Source organism: Bombina bombina, chromosome 12, assembly GCF_027579735.1.
Source record: "Bombina bombina isolate aBomBom1 chromosome 12, aBomBom1.pri, whole genome shotgun sequence".
Lineage (NCBI taxonomy): Eukaryota > Metazoa > Chordata > Amphibia > Anura > Bombinatoridae > Bombina > Bombina bombina.
In genome coordinates this window covers 91,054,264-91,073,675 of record NC_069510.1, presented here as the reverse complement: position 1 = coordinate 91,073,675, position 19,412 = coordinate 91,054,264, and the positions used below count along the sequence as shown (strand labels likewise).

General features: G+C 44.5%; 1 protein-coding gene across 1 annotated transcript in view; it reads right to left on the bottom strand.

The window, feature by feature from the left end:
- The window catches only part of HCFC1 (host cell factor C1), a gene marked incomplete in the record, with an annotated part of 480,694 nt that overhangs the window by 104,637 nt on the left and 356,645 nt on the right, over nt 1–19,412 (bottom strand). The window contains 1 exon segment of the mRNA XM_053696082.1: nt 12,256–12,685. Within this exon segment, the coding sequence (XP_053552057.1) occupies nt 12,256–12,685 (430 nt within the window).

The window sequence follows — 19,412 nt, the reverse complement described above, 5'->3', positions numbered from 1 at the left end:
CCAGATAAGGAGGAGAACACTGCAGATCAGATAACTCTGAAACTCTTCTAGCAGAAGAAATTGCAACCAAAAACAAAACTTTCCAAGATAATAACTTAATATCTACGGAATGTAAGGGTTCAAACGGAACCCCTTGAAGAACTGAAAGAACTAGATTTAGACTCCAGGGAGGAGTCAAAGGTCTGTAAACAGGCTTGATCCTAACCAGAGCCTGAACAAATGCTTGAACATCTGGCACAGCTGCCAGTCTTTTGTGAAGTAAAACAGATAAAGCAGAGATCTGTCCCTTCAGAGAACTTGCAGATAATCCTTTCTCCAAACCTTCTTGTAGAAAGGAAAGAATCTTAGGAATTTTTATCTTGTTCCAAGGGAATCCTTTAGATTCACACCAATAGATATATTTTTTCCATATTTTATGGTAAATTTTTCTAGTTACAGGCTTTCTAGCCTGAATCAGAGTATCTATTACAGAATCTGAAAACCCACGCTTTGATAAAATTAAGCGTTCAATCTCCAAGCCGTCAGTTGGAGGGAAACCAGATTCGGATGTTCGAAAGGACCTTGAACAAGAAGGTCCTGTCTCAAAGGTAGCTTCCATGGTGGAGCCGATGACATATTCACCAGGTCTGCATACCAAGTCCTGCGTGGCCACGCAGGAGCTATCAAGATTACCGAAGCCCTCTCCTGATTGATCCTGGCTACCAGCCTGGGAATGAGAGGAAACGGTGGGAATACATAAGCTAGGCTGAAGGTCCAAGGTGCTACTAGTGCATCTACTAGAGACGCCTTGGGATCCCTGGATCTGGACCCGTAGCAAGGAACCTTGAAGTTCTGACGAGACGCCATCAGATCCATGTCTGGAATGCCCCACAATTGAGTTATTTGGGCAAAGATTTCCGGATGGAGTTCCCACTCCCCCGGATGGAATGTCTGACGACTCAGAAAATCCGCTTCCCAATTTTCCACTCCTGGGATGTGGATTGCAGACAGGTGGCAGGAGTGATCCTCCGCCCATTGAATTATTTTGGTCACTTCTTCCATCGCCAGGGAACTCCTTGTTCCCCCCTGATGATTGATATATGCAACAGTTGTCATGTTGTCTGATTGAAACCTTATGAATTTGGCCATTGCTAGTTGAGGCCAAGCTTTGAGAGCATTGAATATCGCTCTCAGTTCCAGAATGTTTATCGGGAGAAGAGATTCTTCTCGAGACCATAGACCCTGAGCTTTCAGGGGTTCCCAGACCGCACCCCAGCCCACCAGGCTGGCGTCGGTTGTGACAATGATCCACTCTGGTCTGCGGAAGCTCATTCCCTGTGACAGATTGTCCAGGGTCAGCCACCAACGGAGTGAATCTCTGGTCTTTTGAGCTACTTGAATCGTCGGAGACAAGTCTGTATAATCCCCATTCCACTGTCTGAGCATGCACAGTTGTAATGGTCTTAGATGAATTCGTGCAAAAGGAACTATGTCCATTGCTGCAACCATCAATCCTATTACTTCCATGCACTGCGCTATGGAAGGACGAAGAACAGAATGAAGTTTCTGACAAGAGCTTAGAATTTTTGATTTTCTGACCTCTGTCAGAAAAATCCTCATTTCTAAGGAATCTATTATCGTTCCCAAGAAGGGAACTCTTGTTGACGGGGACAGAGAACTCTTTTCTTTGTTCACCTTCCATCCGTGAGATCTGAGAAAGGCTAGGACTATGTCCGTATGAGCCTTTGCTTTTGACAGAGACAACGCTTGAATCAGGATGTCGTCCAAGTAAGGTACTACTGCAATGCCCCTTGGTCTTAGAACCGCTAGAAGGGACCCTAGTACCTTTGTGAAAATCCTTGGAGCAGTGGCTAATCCGAATGGAAGTGCCACAAACTGATAATGCTTGTCCAGGAAAGCGAACCTTAGGAACTGATGATGTTCCTTGTGGATAGGAATATGTAGGTACGCATCCTTTAAATCCACGGTAGTCATAAATTGACTTTCCTGGATAGTAGGTAGGATCGTTCGAATAGTTTCCATTTTGAACGATGGAACCTTGAGAAATTTGTTTAGGATCTTGAGATCCAAAATTGGTCTGAATGTTCCCTCTTTTTTGGGAACTATGAACAGGTTGGAATAAAAACCCATCCCTTGTTCTCTTATTGGAACTGGATGAATAACTCCCATCTTTAACAGGTCTTCTACACAATGTAAGAATGCCTGTCTTTTTATTTGGATTGAAGATAATTGAGACCTGTGGAACCTTCCCCTTGGGGGTAGTTCCTTGAATTCCAGGAGATAACCTTGAGAAACTATTTCTAGCGCCCAAGGATCCTGAACATCTCTTGCCCAAGCCTGAGCAAAGAGAGAAAGTCTGCCCCCCACCGGATCGGGGGCCATCCCTTCATGCTGTTTTGGTAGCAGTGGTAGGCTTCTTGGCCTGCTTACCCTTGTTCCAGCCTTGCATTGGTCTCCAGGCTGGTTTGGGTTGTGAAGTATTACCCTCTTGCTTAGAGGATGTAGAGTTAGAGGCTGGTCCGTTTCTGCGAAAGGGACGAAAATTAGGCTTATTTTTAGCCTTAAACGACCTATCCTGAGGGAGGGCGTGGCCCTTTCCCCCGGTGATGTCTGAAATAATCTCTTTCAAATCAGGTCCAAATAGTGTTTTACCCTTGAAAGGGATGTTAAGCAATTTTATTGGAAGACACATCCGCTGAACAAGACTTTAGCCAAAGCGCTCTGCGCGCCACGATAGCAAACCCTGAATTTTTCGCCGCTAATCTAGCTAATTGCAAAGCGGCATCTAAAATAAAAGAGTTAGCCAATTTAAGTGCTTGAACTCTGTCCATAACCTCCTCATACGAAGATTCTTTATTGAGCGACTTTTCTAGTTCCTCAAACCAGAAACACGCTGCCGTAGTGACAGGAACAATGCATGAAATTGGTTGTAGAAGGTAACCTTGCTGAACAAACATCTTTTTAAGCAAACCCTCTAATTTTTTATCCATAGGATCTTTGAAAGCACAACTATCTTCGATAGGAATAGTAGTGCGTTTGTTTAGAGTAGAAACCGCCCCCTCGACCTTGGGGACTGTCTGCCATAAGTCCTTTCTGGGGTCGACTATAGGAAATAATTTCTTAAATATAGGGGGGGGGAACAAAAGGTATGCCGGGCCTTTCCCACTCCTTATTTACTATGTCCGCCACCCGCTTGGGTATAGGAAAGGCGTCGGGGGGCACCGGAACCTCTAGGAACTTGTCCATCTTACATAATTTCTCTGGAATGACCAAATTGTCACAATCATCCAGAGTAGATAATACCTCCTTAAGCAGTGCGCGGAGATGTTCTAATTTAAATTTAAATGTTACAACATCAGGTTCAGCTTGTTGAGAAATTTTTCCTGAATCTGAAATTTCTCCCTCAGACAAAACCTCCCTCCTGGCACCTTCAGATTGGTGTGAGGGTATGTCAGAACAGTTATCATCAGCGTCCTCTTGCTCTTCAGTGTTTAAAACAGAGCAATCGCGCTTTCTCTGATAAGTAGGCATTTTGGATAAAATGTTTGCTATAGAGTTATCCATTACAGCCGTTAATTGTTGCATGGTAATAAGAATTGGCGCACTAGATGTACTAGGGGCCTCTTGTGTGGGCAAAACTGGTGTAGACACAGAAGGGGATGATGTAGTATCATGTTTACTCCCCTCATTTGAGGAATCATCTTGGGCAATATCATCTGTGGCATCGTTGTCCCTACTTTGTTTGGACACTATGGCACAATTATCACATAAATTTAAATGGGGAGAAACCTTGGTTTTCATACATATAGAACATAGCTTATCTGATGGTACAGACATGTTAAACAGGCTTAAACTTGTCAACAAAGCACAAAAAACGTTTTAAAATAAAACCGTTACTGTCACTTTAAATTTCAAACTGAAAACACTTTATTACTGAATATGTGAAAAAGTATGAAGATATTGTTCAAAATTCACCAAAATTTCACCACAGTGTCTTAAAGCCTTAAAAGTATTGCACACCAAATTTCAGAGCTTTAACCCTTAAATTAACGGAACCGGAAGCGTTTTTACATTTAACCCCTATACAGTCCCAGCTATCTGCTTTGCTGAGACCCAACCAAGCCCAGAGGGGAATAAGATACCAAATGACGCCTTCTATGAGCTTTTTCAGTGATTCTTAGCTCCTCACACATGCGTCTGCATGCCTTGCTCTCCAAAAACTGCGCATTAGTGGCGCGAAAATGAGGCTCTGTCTATAACTAGAAAAGGCCCCCATCTGAAAAAGGTGTCCAACACAGTGCCTGCCGTTTTTCTAAACAATCCCCAAGATTATAATAACTATTAAGAGTTAGAATCTGCAAAATATGCTTAGCAAAGTAATCGTTTTAGCCCAGAAAAATGTCTACCAGTTTTTTAAGCCCTTATGAAGCCCTTTATTCTTTTACTTAACTAAGAAAATGGCTTACCGGTCCCCATAAGGGGAAATGACAGCCTTCCAGCATTACATAGTCTTGTTAGAAATATGGCCAGTCATACCTTAAGCAGAAAAGTCTGCCAACTGTTTCCCCCAACTGAAGTTACTTCATCTCAACAGTCCTGTGTGGAAACAGCAATCGATTTTAGTAACGTCTGCTAAAATCATCTTCCTCTTACAAACAGAAATCTTCATCTCTTTTCTGTTTCAGAGTAAATAGTACATACCAGCACTATTTAAAAAAAAAAAACAAACAAAAAAAAAAAACACCAAAAAACTCTTAACCATCTCCGTGGAGATGTTGCCTGTGCAACGGCAAAGAGAATGACTGGGGTAGGCGGAGCCTAGGAGGGATCATGTGACCAGCTTTGCTGGGACTCTTTGCCATTTCCTGTTGGGGAAGAGAATATCCCACAAGTAAGGATGACGCCGTGGACCGGACACACCTATGTTGGAGAAATATGCAGCAGGATTAGCCTTGAGAAGTCAGCAGGCACATTGCACCTGATATTTTTTACTGGCAGCCAGTAACAAATTACTACTACTATTTTATATATTATATATATATATTTTTTTAAATTTATATATGTTTCTGTAACCTCCCCACCCATCAAGCGAACAATAGTTTTTTGTAAAGTAGAGACCCATCTTCCCCCACCAACCCATATTTTTCTGTAGTGTATGGCCTCACTTGTCCAACTCCTTTAAAAACAGTTTTTTCAGCAGTTTAGGGAACATCGCCCCTCCCCTCATCCTCCAATGGGCTGCCCACCCACCTCCATCCCTCTTTCCCTCCCACCGGCACCAACAGAATATTGTTACAGAGAATGAAAGAGACAGACAGACAGTGTCACTCCTGCAATCTGTCATTATATGGTAAGGCCAACACAGTATGCTGGTCAAAGTACTGTGTGACTTCATACCTACGTCCATTTAGTGCAAGCGGTTAAATGGATATGAAACACAAATTTTATATATAATGATCCAGACAGAGCATACAAATTGCAAACAACTATCCAATTTACATTTATTATCTACTTTGCTTTGTTCCCTTGGTAACTCTTTGTTGAAAATACCTAGGTAGGTTCAGGAGCTGCTGATAAGTGGCTGCAAATATATAACTCCTGTTATTGGCTCACCCAATGCATTAAGTAGCTTCCAGTAATGCACTGCTGCTTCTTCAATAAAGGATACTAAGGTAATGAAGCAAATTAAATAGATGTGAAAATTTGTTTAAATGTTATTCTCTACTTGAATCATGAAAGAAACATTTTGTGTTTCATGTCCCTTTAAAGAACTACTAAATACAGTAGAATTGCATAATTAAAAGGGACATAAAACAGGTTGAGATCGGTGCATAACCTAAAAGGGCTAATTAATTAAAAATAGTTTGCACAGAAAATTGTAAAAAAAATTGCTGGCAAGTATTTTATGCTTACCTGATAAATTACCTTCTCTTGCGGTGTATCCAGTCCACGGATTCATCCTTTACTTGTGGGATATTCTCCTTCCCTACAGGAAGTGGCAAAGAGAGCACACAGCAGAGCTGTCCATATAGCTCCCCCTCTAGCTCCACCCCCCAGTCATTCGACCAAAGGTTAGGAAGAAAAAGGAGAAACCATAGGGTGCAGTGGTGACTGTAGTTTAAACAAAAATTTTTTACCTGACTTAAATGCCAGGGCGGGCCGTGGACTGGATACACCGCAAGAGAAAGTAATTTTATCAGGTAAGCATAAATTCTGTTTTCTCTTGCAAGGTGTATCCAGTCCACGGATTCATCCTTTACTTGTGGGATACCAATACCAAAGCTTTAGGACACGGATGAAGGGAGGGAACAAGACAGGTACCTTAAACGGAAGGCACCACTGCTTGCAAAACCTTTCTCCCAAAAATAGCCTCCGAAGAAGCAAAAGTATCAAATTTGTAAAATTTGGAAAAAGTATGCAGTGAAGACCAAGTCGCTGCCTTACAAAACTGTTCAACAGAAGCCTCATTTTTGAAAGCCCATGTGGAAGCCACAGCTCTAGTAGAATGAGCAGTAATTGTTTCAGGAGGCTGCTGGCCAGCAGTCTCATAGGCCAAACGGATGATGCTTTTCAGCCAAAAGGATAGAGGTAGCAGTCGCTTTCTGACCTCTCCTCTTACCAGAATAGATAACAAACAAGGAGGATGTTTGTCTGAAATCCTTGGTTGCTTGTAAATAGAACTTTAAAGCACGAACTACATCAAGATTGTGTAACAGACGTTCCTTCTTCGAAGAAGGATTAGGACACAGAGAAGGAACAACTATTTTGTGGTTAATATTCTTGTTAGAAACAACTTCTGAAACTCTTCGAGCAGAAGAGATAGCTATAAAAAACAAAAATCTCCAAGATAACAACTTAATATCTATGGAATGTAAAGGTTCAAACGGAACCCCTTGAAGAACTGAAAGAACTAGATTTAGACTCCATGGCGGAGCCACAGGTTTATAGACAGGCTTGATTCTGACTAAAGCCTGAACAAACGCTTGAACGTCTGGTACCTCTGCCAGACGCTTGTGTAAAAGGACAGAGCAGATATCTGTCCCTTTAAGGAACTAGCTGACAATCCTTTCTCCAATACTTCTTGGAGGAAAGACAATATCCTGGGAATCCTAATCTTACTCCATGAGTAACCCTTGGATTCACACCAACCCAGATATTACCGCCATATCTTATGGTAGATTTTCCTGGTGACAGGCTTTCTAGCCTGAATCAGAGTATCTATAACCGACTCAGAGAAACCACGCTTTGATAGAATTAAGCGTTCAATCTCCAAGCAGTCAGACGTAGAGAAATTAGATTTGGATGCTTGAACGGACCGTGTATTAGAAGATCCTGCATCAATGGCAGTGTCCATGGTGGGACAGATGACATGTCCACTAGGTCTGCATTCCAAGTCCTGCGTGGCCACGCAGGCGCTATCAAAATCACCGAAGCCTTCTCCTGCTTGATTCTGGCGACCAGACAAGGGAGAAGGGGAAACGGTGGAAAAACATAAGCCAGATTGAAGGACCAAGGCGCTGCTAGAGCATCTATCAATACCGCCTTGGGGTCCCGGGACCTGGACCCGTAGAGAGGAAGTTTGGTGTTCTGACGGGACGCCATCAGATCCAACTCTGGAGTGCCCCATAGCTGAGTCAGCTGGGCAAACACCTCCGGGTGGAGTTCCCACTCCCCCGGGTGAAAAGTCTGACGACTTAGGAAATCCGCCTCCCAGTTGTCTACTCCTGGGATGTGAATTGCTGAGAGCTGGCAGGAGTGATCCTCCGCCCACCTTATTATTTTGGTTACTTCCGTCATCGCTAGGGAACTCTTTGTTCCCCCCTGATGATTGACGTAAGCTACAGTCGTGATGTTGTCCGACTGAAATCTGATGAATTTGGCCGCAGCTAGTTGAGGCCATGTCTGAAGAGCGTTGAATATCGCCCTCAGTTCCAGAATGTTTATTGGGAGAAGCTTTTCTTCCCGAGACCATAAGCCCTGAGCTTTCAGGGAGTCCCAGACCGCACCCCAGCCTAACAGACTGGCGTCGGTCGTTACAATGATCCACTCTGGTCTGTGGAAACATATTCCCTGAGACAGGTGATCCTGAGACAACCACCAGAGAAGAGAATCTCTGGTCTCTTGGTCCAACTGAATTTGAGGAGACAAATCTGCATAATCCCCATTCCACTGTTTGAGCATGCATAGTTGCAGTGGTCTGAGGTGTATCCGGGCAAAAGGGACTATGTCCATTGCCGCTACCATTAATCCGATTGTCTCCATGCACTGAGCCACAGATGGCCGGGGAATGGAATGAAGAACTCAGCAAGTAGTTAAGAGTTTTAATTTTCTGACCTCCATCAGAAATATTTTCATTTCTACCGAGTCTAATAGAGTCCCTAGGAAGGGAACCCTTGTGAGAGGGGACAGAGAACTCTTTTTGATGTTCACCTTCCCCCCGTGAGACCTCAGAAAGGCCAATACAATCTCCGTGTGAGACTTGGCTCTTTGGAAAGACGGCGCCTGAATTAAGATGTCGTCGAAGTAAGGCGCCACTGCTATGCCCCGCGGTCTTAGAACCGCTAGGAGGGACCCTAGCACTTTTGTGAAAATTCTGGGAGCAGTGGCTAAGCCGAAAGGAAGAGCCACAAACTGGTAATGCTTGTCCAGAAAAGCGAACCTGAGAAACTGGTGATGATCTTTGTGGATAGGAATGTGTAGGTATGCATCCTTTAGATCCACGGTAGTCATATATTGACCCTCCTGGATCATTGGTAAGATTGTCCGAATGGTTTCCATTTTGAATGATGGGACTCTAAGGAATCTGTTTAAAATTTTTAGATTCAGGATGGGTCTAAAAGTTTCCTCTTTTTTGGGAACCACAAACAGGTTTGAGTAAAAACCCAACCCTTGTTCCGCCATTGGAACTGGGTGGATCACTCCCATTATATGTAGATCTTCTACACAGTGTAAAAACGCCTCTTTCTTTGTCTGATCTGTAGACAGACGAGAAATGTAGAACCTCTCCCTTGGAGAACCCTTGAATTCTAGAAGATATCCCTGGGATACAATATCTAACGCCCAAGGATCGTGTACATCTCTTGCCCAGGCTTGAGCGAAGAGAGAGAGTCTGCCCCCTACTAGATCCGGTCCCGGATCGGGGGCTACCCCTTCATGCTGTCTTGGTGGCAGCTGCAGGCTTTTTGGCCTGTTTACCCTTATTCCAGCCCTGGTAAGGTTTTCAGGTTGCCTTGGGCTGTGAAGCGTTACCCTCTTGCTTTGCAGCCGGAGAGGATAAAGCGGGGCCGTTCCTGAAATTACGAAAGGAACGAAAATTAGCTTTGTTCTTTGTCTTAAAGGACTTGTCCTGAGGGAGAGCATGGCCTTTTCCCCCGGTGATTTCTGAAATAATCTCTTTCAATTCAGGCCCGAAGAGGGTCTTTCCTTTGAAAGGGATGTTCAAAAGCTTGGATTTAGACGACACATCAGCCGACCAGGACTTTAGCCATAGCGCCCTGTGCGCCAAAATGGCGAAACCTGAATTTTTTTGCCGCTAACTTAGCTATTTGGAAAGCGGCGTCAGTGATAAAAGAATTAGCTAGCTTTAGAGCCTTAATTCTATCCATAATTTCCTCATATGAGGTCTCCGTCTGGAGCGAGTCTTCCAGCGCCTCAAACCAGAAAGCGGCTGCAGTAGTTACAGGAATAATGCAGGCAATAGGCTGGAGAAGAAAACCTTGAACAAAAATTTTCTAAAGTAAACCCTCTAACTTCTTATCCATAGGGTCTTTAAAAGCACAACTGTCTTCAATTGGTATGGTTGTGCGTTTAGCAAGTGAAGAAACAGCCCCCTCCACCTTAGGGACCGTCCCGCACAGGGTCAGATATGGGGAACATTTTCTTAAAAACAGGAGGGGGAACAAAGGGAACACCTGGTCTATCCCACTCCCTAGTAACGATATCCGCAATCCTCTTAGGGACCGGAAACGCATCCGTGTAAACAGGGACCTCTAGGTACTTGTCCATTTTACACAATTTCTCTGGGATCACCAAAGGGTCGCAGTCATCCAGAGTAGCCAATACCTCCCTAAGCAAAACGCGGATGTGTTCTAGCTTAAATTTAAAAGGCAATGTATCTGAATCTGTTTGGGGAGGAACCCTTCCTGAATCAGAGACTTCTCCCTCAGACATCAAATCCCTCGCTCCCACTTCAGAGCGTTGTGAGGGTATATCGGATACGGCTACCATAGCGTCAGAATGCTCATAATCTGTTCTTAAAACGGAGCTATCCTGCTTTATAGGTAACACGGGCAGTTTAGATAAGAAGGCTGTAAGAGAATTATCCATGACTGCCGCTATGTCTTGTAATGTAAAAGGGTTAGACGCACTAGAGGTACTAGGCGTCGTTTGCGCGGGCGTAACTGGTTGTGACACTTGGGGAGCGGCAGACGGGCTACCCTCGTTTCCTTCAGTCTGAGAATCATCTTGGGCCACATTTTTAAGTGCAACAATATGATCTTTAAAGTGTATAGACATATCAGTACAAGTGGGACACATTCTGAGAGGGGGTTCCACCATGGCTTCTAAACACATTGAACAAGGATTTTCCTTAGTGTCAGACATGTTTAACAGACTAGTAGTATACACAAGCAGGCTTGGAAATCACTTTAATCAAATAAAAAACACAATTTGAAAAAAACTTTACTGTGCCTTTAAGAGATAAAAAAAGCACACAATTTTACAAAACAGTGAAAAATGCAAATTTTCACAGTATGTACCTAAAGCCTTAATAAGATTGCACCACAAGTTGCAAAACGATTAACCCCTTAATGCCCAAACCGGAGCAGCCTAAAGCCAACACCCAGTTAAAATTACTACAGCACCTTGCCACAGCCTTGCTGTGGCCCTACCTGCCCTTAGGGAACAGATTTGGGGGAATATAGCTTCCTTAAGGCCCTCAAACAGCAGCAGGACCCTCCATGTGAAGCAGCATGAACTTCTCTGCAATTCTAACTGCGCATCTGAGGCGCAAAATTAGGCTCCTCCCACTCTATTCCGGAGCTGTGAGGCCTAAGAAATCACTCCTAAGTGAATAAAAAATAGCCATGTGGGTAATAACCCCAGAAAGAACCCAAAAGGGCTTTCAAAGTGTCTTGCAAACAATATTTTCCTTAGCTAAACAATAGATTGCCCTGAATAAGTGTCAACCAGCATAATAAGCCCTGTTATGTAAGCATTCAATTCCTTACTAAGTCTGTGAGCATAGCTGACCCTCCCCTCATGGGGATATTGTCAGTCTCTTCTAGCATTATCTCAGTCTTGTCTAGAAATAAATGACTGAACATACCTTATTGCAGATCACCCTGCAAACTGTTCCCCCCAACTGAAGTTTTCTGGTACTCCTCAGTCCTGTGTGGGAACAGCAGTGGATTTTAGTTACAACATGGTAAAATCATTTTCCTCAGCAGAAATCTTCATCACTTTTCTGCTAGAGAGTAAATAGTACAAACCGGTACCATTTAAAATAAACTTTTGATTGAAGATAATAAAAACTACAATTCTAACACAACATTCACTTTACCCTCCGGAGAGAGACCCTAGGGCTTAGAGCCGGCAAAGAGAATGACTGAGGAGTGGAGCTAGAGGAGGAGCTATATGGACAGCTCTGCTGTGTGCTCTCTTTGCCACTTCCTGTAGGGAAGGAGAATATCCCACAAGTAAAGGATGAATCCGTGGACTGGATACACTTTGCAAGAGAAATAAGAAAAATTAATTACATAGCTAAGCTGCCTGGAGCAACCAACTCCATCCCCCCCCTTATCAGTGTTTAGACACAGGCATTGTATTTCAACCAAGTTCACAGCTTCTAGGCATGCTCCAGCAGACAATCCCTATGCATATTTTCATTCTACCAAAGCAACAATAGATATAGATACAGCCAAAGAAAGAAATGTACAGGGGGAGTTGAAGCTTTACAATTCAGAAACTTAAAAGAAATTGTTAATGGTGAGGCACTGCAGTTTATGTATACCCAATGAACTTGTGCACATGTTCAGTAGGAGCTAGTGCCTCAGTGTAAATATAAAAAGGATGTGCAAAATTTGATAATAGAAGTAAATTAAAACGGCATGCTCTATATGAATCATGAATGTTTAAATTTTGACTGGAGCGTCCCTTTAAGTTCTGACAGTGTTTAATGTCCCTCCAAGACAGAGTATCCAATTTAGAAAGTCTGATATATTTGCTGCTGGTCAATGCCAAATTTCGAGGACTTACCCATCACCGCCTGCTGGGCTGCCTGCAACACTGCTTGAATTGCCAAGGCCTGAGCTTCCTCTGTAGCGGCTGCTTGTGCAGCTGCTTCTGCTGCAGCAGTTACAGCTAGCTCTTCAGGAGTCAACCCTGTCACCATCAGTGTGGTTGTTTGGCCTTCTGCCATAAGATCTTGAGGAAGAGAGAGGTGTGCCACTCCTTGTTCTGCAGGTACTGAAGGATCCTGGCTGGGTTCTGCTTCCATGGCAGTATGCATATCTGCGCTTTCTATAGCGTGCTGCTGCTGCGACTCTGACTCAGGATGACCTGCCTCTGGAGGCTGAAGGATATCTGTAGACAGCTGTGCTTCTGGCTGTGCCGTGCAAGAAGAGTCAGCATCTGATCCTTGCATCACACCCTCTTCAGATACTGGATCAGTCATAGAAGAAATATTCTGAAAATACAGATTTTAAATAACTTATGGCACAGCTTACATTTGAACGATACTCAAAATATAAAAATCAACTACATTCCAGTGCTGGAATAGAAAAAACAGAATTTATGTTTACCTGATAAATTACTTTCTCCAACGGTGTGTCCGGTCCACGGCGTCATCCTTACTTGTGGGATATTCTCTTCCCCAACAGGAAATGGCAAAGAGCCCAGCAAAGCTGGTCACATGATCCCTCCTAGGCTCCGCCTTCCCCAGTCATTCGACCGACGTAAAGGAGGAATATTTGCATAGGAGAAATCATATGATACCGTGGTGACTGTAGTTAAAGAAAATAAATTATCAGACCTGATTAAAAAACCAGGGCGGGCCGTGGACCGGACACACCGTTGGAGAAAGTAATCAGGTAAACATAAATTCTGTTTTCTCCAACATAGGTGTGTCCGGTCCACGGCGTCATCCTTACTTGTGGGAACCAATACCAAAGCTTTAGGACACGGATGAAGGGAGGGAGCAAATCAGGTCACCTAGATGGAAGGCACCACGGCTTGCAAAACCTCTCCCCCAAAAATAGCCTCAGAAGAAGCAAAAGTATCAAATTTGTAAAATTTAGTAAAAGTGTGCAGTGAAGACCAAGTCGCTGCCTTACATATCTGATCAACAGAAGCCTCGTTCTTGAAGGCCCATGTGGAAGCCACAGCCCTAGTGGAATGAGCTGTGATTCTTTCAGGAGGCTGCCGTCCGGCAGTCTCGTAAGCCAATCTGATGATGCTTTTAATCCAAAAAGAGAGAGAGGTAGAAGTTGCTTTTTGACCTCTCCTTTTACCAGAATAAACAACAAACAAGGAAGATGTTTGTCTAAAATCCTTTGTAGCATCTAAATAGAATTTTAGAGCACGAACTACATCCAAATTGTGCAACAAACGTTCCTTCTTTGAAACTGGATTCGGACACAAAGAAGGCACGACTATCTCCTGGTTAATGTTTTTGTTAGAAACAACTTTCGGAAGAAAACCAGGTTTAGTACGCAGAACCACCTTATCTGCATGGAACACCAGATAAGGGGGAGAACACTGCAGAGCAGATAATTCTGAAACTCTTCTAGCAGAAGAAATTGCAACCAAAAACAAAACTTTCCAAGATAATAACTTAATATCAACGGAATGTAAGGGTTCAAACGGAACCCCCTGAAGAACTGAAAGAACTAAATTGAGACTCCAAGGAGGAGTCAAAGGTTTGTAAACAGGCTTGATTCTAACCAGAGCCTGAACAAAGGCTTGAACATCTGGCACAGCTGACAGCTTTTTGTGAAGTAACACAGACAAGGCAGAAATCTGTCCTTTCAAAGAACTTGCAGATAATCCTTTCTCCAAACCTTCTTGAAGAAAGGATAGAATCTTAGGAATTTTTATCTTGTCCCAAGGAAATCCTTTAGATTCACACCAACTGATATACTTTTTCCATATTTTGTGGTAGATTTTTCTAGTTACAGGCTTTCTGGCCTGAACAAGAGTATCAATGACAGAATCTGAGAACCCTCGCTTTGATAAGATCAAGCGTTCAATCTCCAAGCAGTCAGTTGGAGTGAGACCAGATTCGGATGTTCGAACGGACCTTGAACAAGAAGGTCTCGTCTCAAAGGTAGCTTCCATGGTGGAGCCGATGACATATTCACCAGGTCTGCATACCAAGTCCTGCGTGGCCACGCAGGAGCTATCAAGATCACTGATGCCCTCTCCTGATTGATCCTGGCTACCAGCCTGGGGATGAGAGGAAACGGCGGGAATACATAAGCTAGTTTGAAGGTCCAAGGTGCTACTAGTGCATCTACTAGAGTCGCCTTGGGATCCCTGGATCTGGACCCGTAGCAAGGAACCTTGAAGTTCTGACGAGAGGCCATCAGATCCATGTCTGGAATGCCCCACAATTGAGTGATTTGGGCAAAGGTTTCCGGATGGAGTTCCCACTCCCCCGGATGAAATGTCTGACGACTCAGAAAATCCGCTTCCCAGTTTTCCACTCCTGGAATGTGGATTGCAGACAGGTGGCAGGAGTGAGTCTCCGCCCATTGAATGATTTTGGTCACTTCTTCCATCGCCAGGGAACTCCTTGTTCCCCCCTGATGGTTGATGTACGCAACAGTCGTCATGTTGTCTGATTGAAACCGTATGAACTTGGTCTTTGCTAGCTGAGGCCAAGCCTTGAGAGCATTGAGTATCGCTCTCAGTTCCAGAATATTTATCGGGAGAATAGATTCCTCCCGAGACCAAAGACCCTGCGCTTTCAGGGGTCCCCAGACCGCGCCCCAGCCCACCAGACTGGCGTCGGTCGTGACAATGATCCACTCTGGTCTGCGGAAGCTCATCCCCTGTGACAGGTTGTCCAGGGACAGCCACCAACTGAGTGAATCTCTGGTCCTCTGATCTACTTGTATCGTCGGAGACAAGTCTGTATAGTCCCCATTCCACTGACTGAGCATGCACAGTTGTAATGGTCTTAGATGAATTCGCGCAAAAGGAACTATGTCCATTGCCGCTACCATCAAACCTATTACTTCCATGCACTGCGCTATGGAAGGAAGAGGAACAGAATGAAGTATTTGACAAGAGTTTAGAAGTTTTGATTTTCTGGCCTCTGTCAGAAAAATCCTCATTTCTAAGGAGTCTATTATTGTTCCCAAGAAGGGAACCCTTGTTGACGGAGATAGAGAACTTTTTTCTACGTTCACTTTCCACCCGTGAGATCTGAGAAAGGCCAGGACAATGTCCGTGTGAGCCTTTGCTTGTGTAAGGGACGACGCTTGAATCAGTATGTCGTCCAAGTAAGGTACTACTGCAATGCCCCTTGGTCTTAGCACCGCTAGAAGGGACCCTAGTACCTTTGTGAAAATTCTTGGAGCAGTGGCTAATCCGAACGGGAGTGCCACAAACTGGTAATGCTTGTCCAGAAATGCGAACCTTAGGAACCGATGATGTTCCTTGTGGATAGGAATATGTAGATACGCATCCTTTAAATCCACCGTGGTCATGAATTGGCCTTCCTGGATGGAAGGAAGAATTGTTCGAATGGTTTCCATTTTGAACGATGGAACCTTGAGAAACTTGTTTAGGATCTTGAGATCTAAGATTGGTCTGAATGTTCCCTCTTTTTTGGGAACTACGAACAGATTGGAGTAGAACCCCATCCCTAGTTCTCCTAATGGAACAGGATGAATCACTCCCATTTTTAACAGGTCTTCTACACAATGTAAGAATGCCTGTCTTTTTATGTGGTCTGAAGACAATTGAGACCTGTGGAACCTCCCCCTTGGGGGAAGCCCCTTGAATTCCAGAAGATAACCTTGGGAGACTATTTCTAGCGCCCAAGGATCCAGAACATCTCTTGCCCAAGCCTGAGCGAAGAGAGAGAGTCTGCCCCCCACCAGATCCGGTCCCGGATCGGGGGCCGACATCTCATGCTGTCTTGGTAGCAGTGGCAGGTTTCTTGGCCTGCTTACCTTTGTTCCAGCCTTGCATTGGCCTCCAGGCTGGCTTGGCTTGAGAAGTATTACCCTCTTGCTTAGAGGACGTAGCACTTGGGGCTGGTCCGTTTCTGCGAAAGGGACGAAAATTAGGTTTATTTTTGGCCTTGAAAGACCTATCCTGAGGAAGGGCGTGGCCCTTGCCCCCAGTGATATCGGAAATAATCTCTTTCAAGTCAGGGCCAAACAGCGTTTTCCCCTTGAAAACAGAATTTATGTTTACCTGATAAATTACTTTCTCCAACGGTGTGTCCGGTCCACGGCGTCATCCTTACTTGTGGGATATTCTCTTCCCCAACAGGAAATGGCAAAGAGCCCAGCAAAGCTGGTCACATGATCCCTCCTAGGCTCCGCCTACCCCAGTCATTCGACCGACGTTAAGGAGGAATATTTGCATAGGAGAAACCATATGATACCGTGGTGACTGTAGTTAAAGAAAATAAATCATCAGACCTGATTAAAAAACCAGGGCGGGCCGTGGACCGGACACACCGTTGGAGAAAGTAATTTATCAGGTAAACATAAATTCTGTTTTCTCCAACATAGGTGTGTCCGGTCCACGGCGTCATCCTTACTTGTGGGAACCAATACCAAAGCTTTAGGACACGGATGATGGGAGGGAGCAAATCAGGTCACCTAGATGGAAGGCACCACGGCTTGCAAAACCTTTCTCCCAAAAATAGCCTCAGAAGAAGCAAAAGTATCAAACTTGTAAAATTTGGTAAAAGTGTGCAGTGAAGACCAAGTCGCTGCCCTACATATCTGATCAACAGAAGCCTCGTTCTTGAAGGCCCATGTGGAAGCCACAGCCCTAGTGGAATGAGCTGTGATTCTTTCGGGAGGCTGCCGTCCTGCAGTCTCGTAAGCCAATCTGATGATGCTTTTAATCCAAAAAGAGAGAGAGGTAGAAGTTGCTTTTTGACCTCTCCTTTTACCGGAATAAACAACAAACAAGGAAGATGTTTGTCTAAAATCCTTTGTAGCATCTAAATAGAATTTTAGAGCGCGAACAACATCCAAATTGTGCAACAAACGTTCCTTCTTCGAAACTGGTTTCGGACACAGAGAAGGTACGATAATCTCCTGGTTAATGTTTTTGTTAGAAACAACTTTTGGAAGAAAACCAGGTTTAGTACGTAAAACCACCTTATCTGCATGGAACACCAGATAAGGAGGAGAACACTGCAGAGCAGATAATTCTGAAACTCTTCTAGCAGAAGAAATTGCAACCAAAAACAAAACTTTCCAAGATAATAACTTAATATCAACGGAATGTAAGGGTTCAAACGGAACCCCCTGAAGAACTGAAAGAACTAAGTTGAGACTCCAAGGAGGAGTCAAAGGTTTGTAAACAGGCTTGATTCTAACCAGAGCCTGAACAAAGGCTTGAACATCTGGCACAGCTGCCAGCTTTTTGTGAAGTAACACAGACAAGGCAGAAATCTGTCCCTTCAGGGAACTTGCAGATAATCCTTTTTCCAATCCTTCTTGAAGGAAGGATAGAATCTTAGGAATCTTAACCTTGTCCCAAGGGAATCCTTTAGATTCACACCAACAGATATATTTTTTCCAAATTTTGTGGTAAATCTTTCTAGTTACAGGCTTTCTGGCCTGAACAAGAGTATCGATAACAGAATCTGAGAACCCTCGCTTCGATAAGATCAAGCGTTCAATCTCCAGGCAGTCAGCTGGAGTGAGACCAGATTCGGATGTTCGAACGGACCTTGAGCAAGAAGGTCTCGTCTCAAAGGTAGCTTCCATGGTGGAGCCGATGACATATTCACCAGATCTGCATACCAAGTCCTGCGTGGCCACGCAGGAGCTATCAAGATCACCGACGCCCTTTCCTGATTGATCCTGGCTACCAGCCTGGGGATGAGAGGAAACGGCGGGAATACATAAGCTAGTTTGAAGGTCCAAGGTGCTACTAGTGCATCCACTAGAGCCGCCTTGGGATCCCTGGATCTGGACCCGTAGCAAGGAACTTTGAAGTTCTGACGAGAGGCCATCAGATCCATGTCTGGAATGCCCCACAGTTGAGTGACTTGGGCAAAGATTTCCGGATGGAGTTCCCACTCCCCCGGATGCAATGTCTGACGACTCAGAAAATCCGCTTCCCAATTTTCCACTCCTGGGATGTGGATAGCAGACAGGTGGCAGGAGTGAGACTCCGCCCATAGAATGATTTTGGTCACTTCTTCCATCGCCAGGGAACTCCTTGTTCCCCCCTGATGGTTGATGTACGCAACAGTTGTCATGTTGTCTGATTGAAACCGTATGAACTTGGCCCTCGCTAGCTGAGGCCAAGCCTTGAGAGCATTGAATATCGCTCTCAGTTCCAGAATATTTATCGGTAGAAGAGATTCTTCCCGAGACCAAAGACCCTGAGCTTTCAGGGATCCCCAGACCGCGCCCCAGCCCATCAGACTGGCGTCGGTCGTGACAATGACCCACTCTGGTCTGCGGAAGGTCATCCCTTGTGACAGGTTGTCCAGGGACAGCCACCAACGGAGTGAGTCTCTGGTCCTCTGATTTACTTGTATCCTCGGAGACAAGTTTGTATAGTCCCCATTCCACTGACTGAGCATGCACAGTTGTAATGGTCTTAGATGAATGCGCGCAAAAGGAACTATGTCCATTGCCGCTACCATCAAACCTATCACTTCCATGCACTGCGCTATGGAAGGAAGAGGAACGGAATGAAGTATCCGACAAGAGTCTAGAAGTTTTGTTTTTCTGGCCTCTGTCAGAAAAATACTCATTTCTAAAGAGTCTATTATTGTTCCCAAGAAGGGAACCCTTGTTGACGGAGATAGAGAACTCTTTTCCACGTTCACTTTCCATCCGTGAGATCTGAGAAAGGCCAGGACGATGTCCGTGTGAGCCTTTGCTTGAGGAAGGGACGACGCTTGAATCAGAATGTCGTCCAAGTAAGGTACTACAGCAATGCCCCTTGGTCTTAGCACAGCTAGAAGGGACCCTAGTACCTTTGTGAAAATCCTTGGAGCAGTGGCTAATCCGAAAGGAAGCGCCACGAACTGGTAATGCTTGTCCAGGAATGCGAACCTTAGGAACCGATGATGTTCCTTGTGGATAGGAATATGTAGATACGCATCCTTTAAATCCACCGTGGTCATGAATTGACCTTCCTGGATGGAAGGAAGAATTGTTCGAATGGTTTCCATTTTGAACGATGGAACCTTGAGAAAC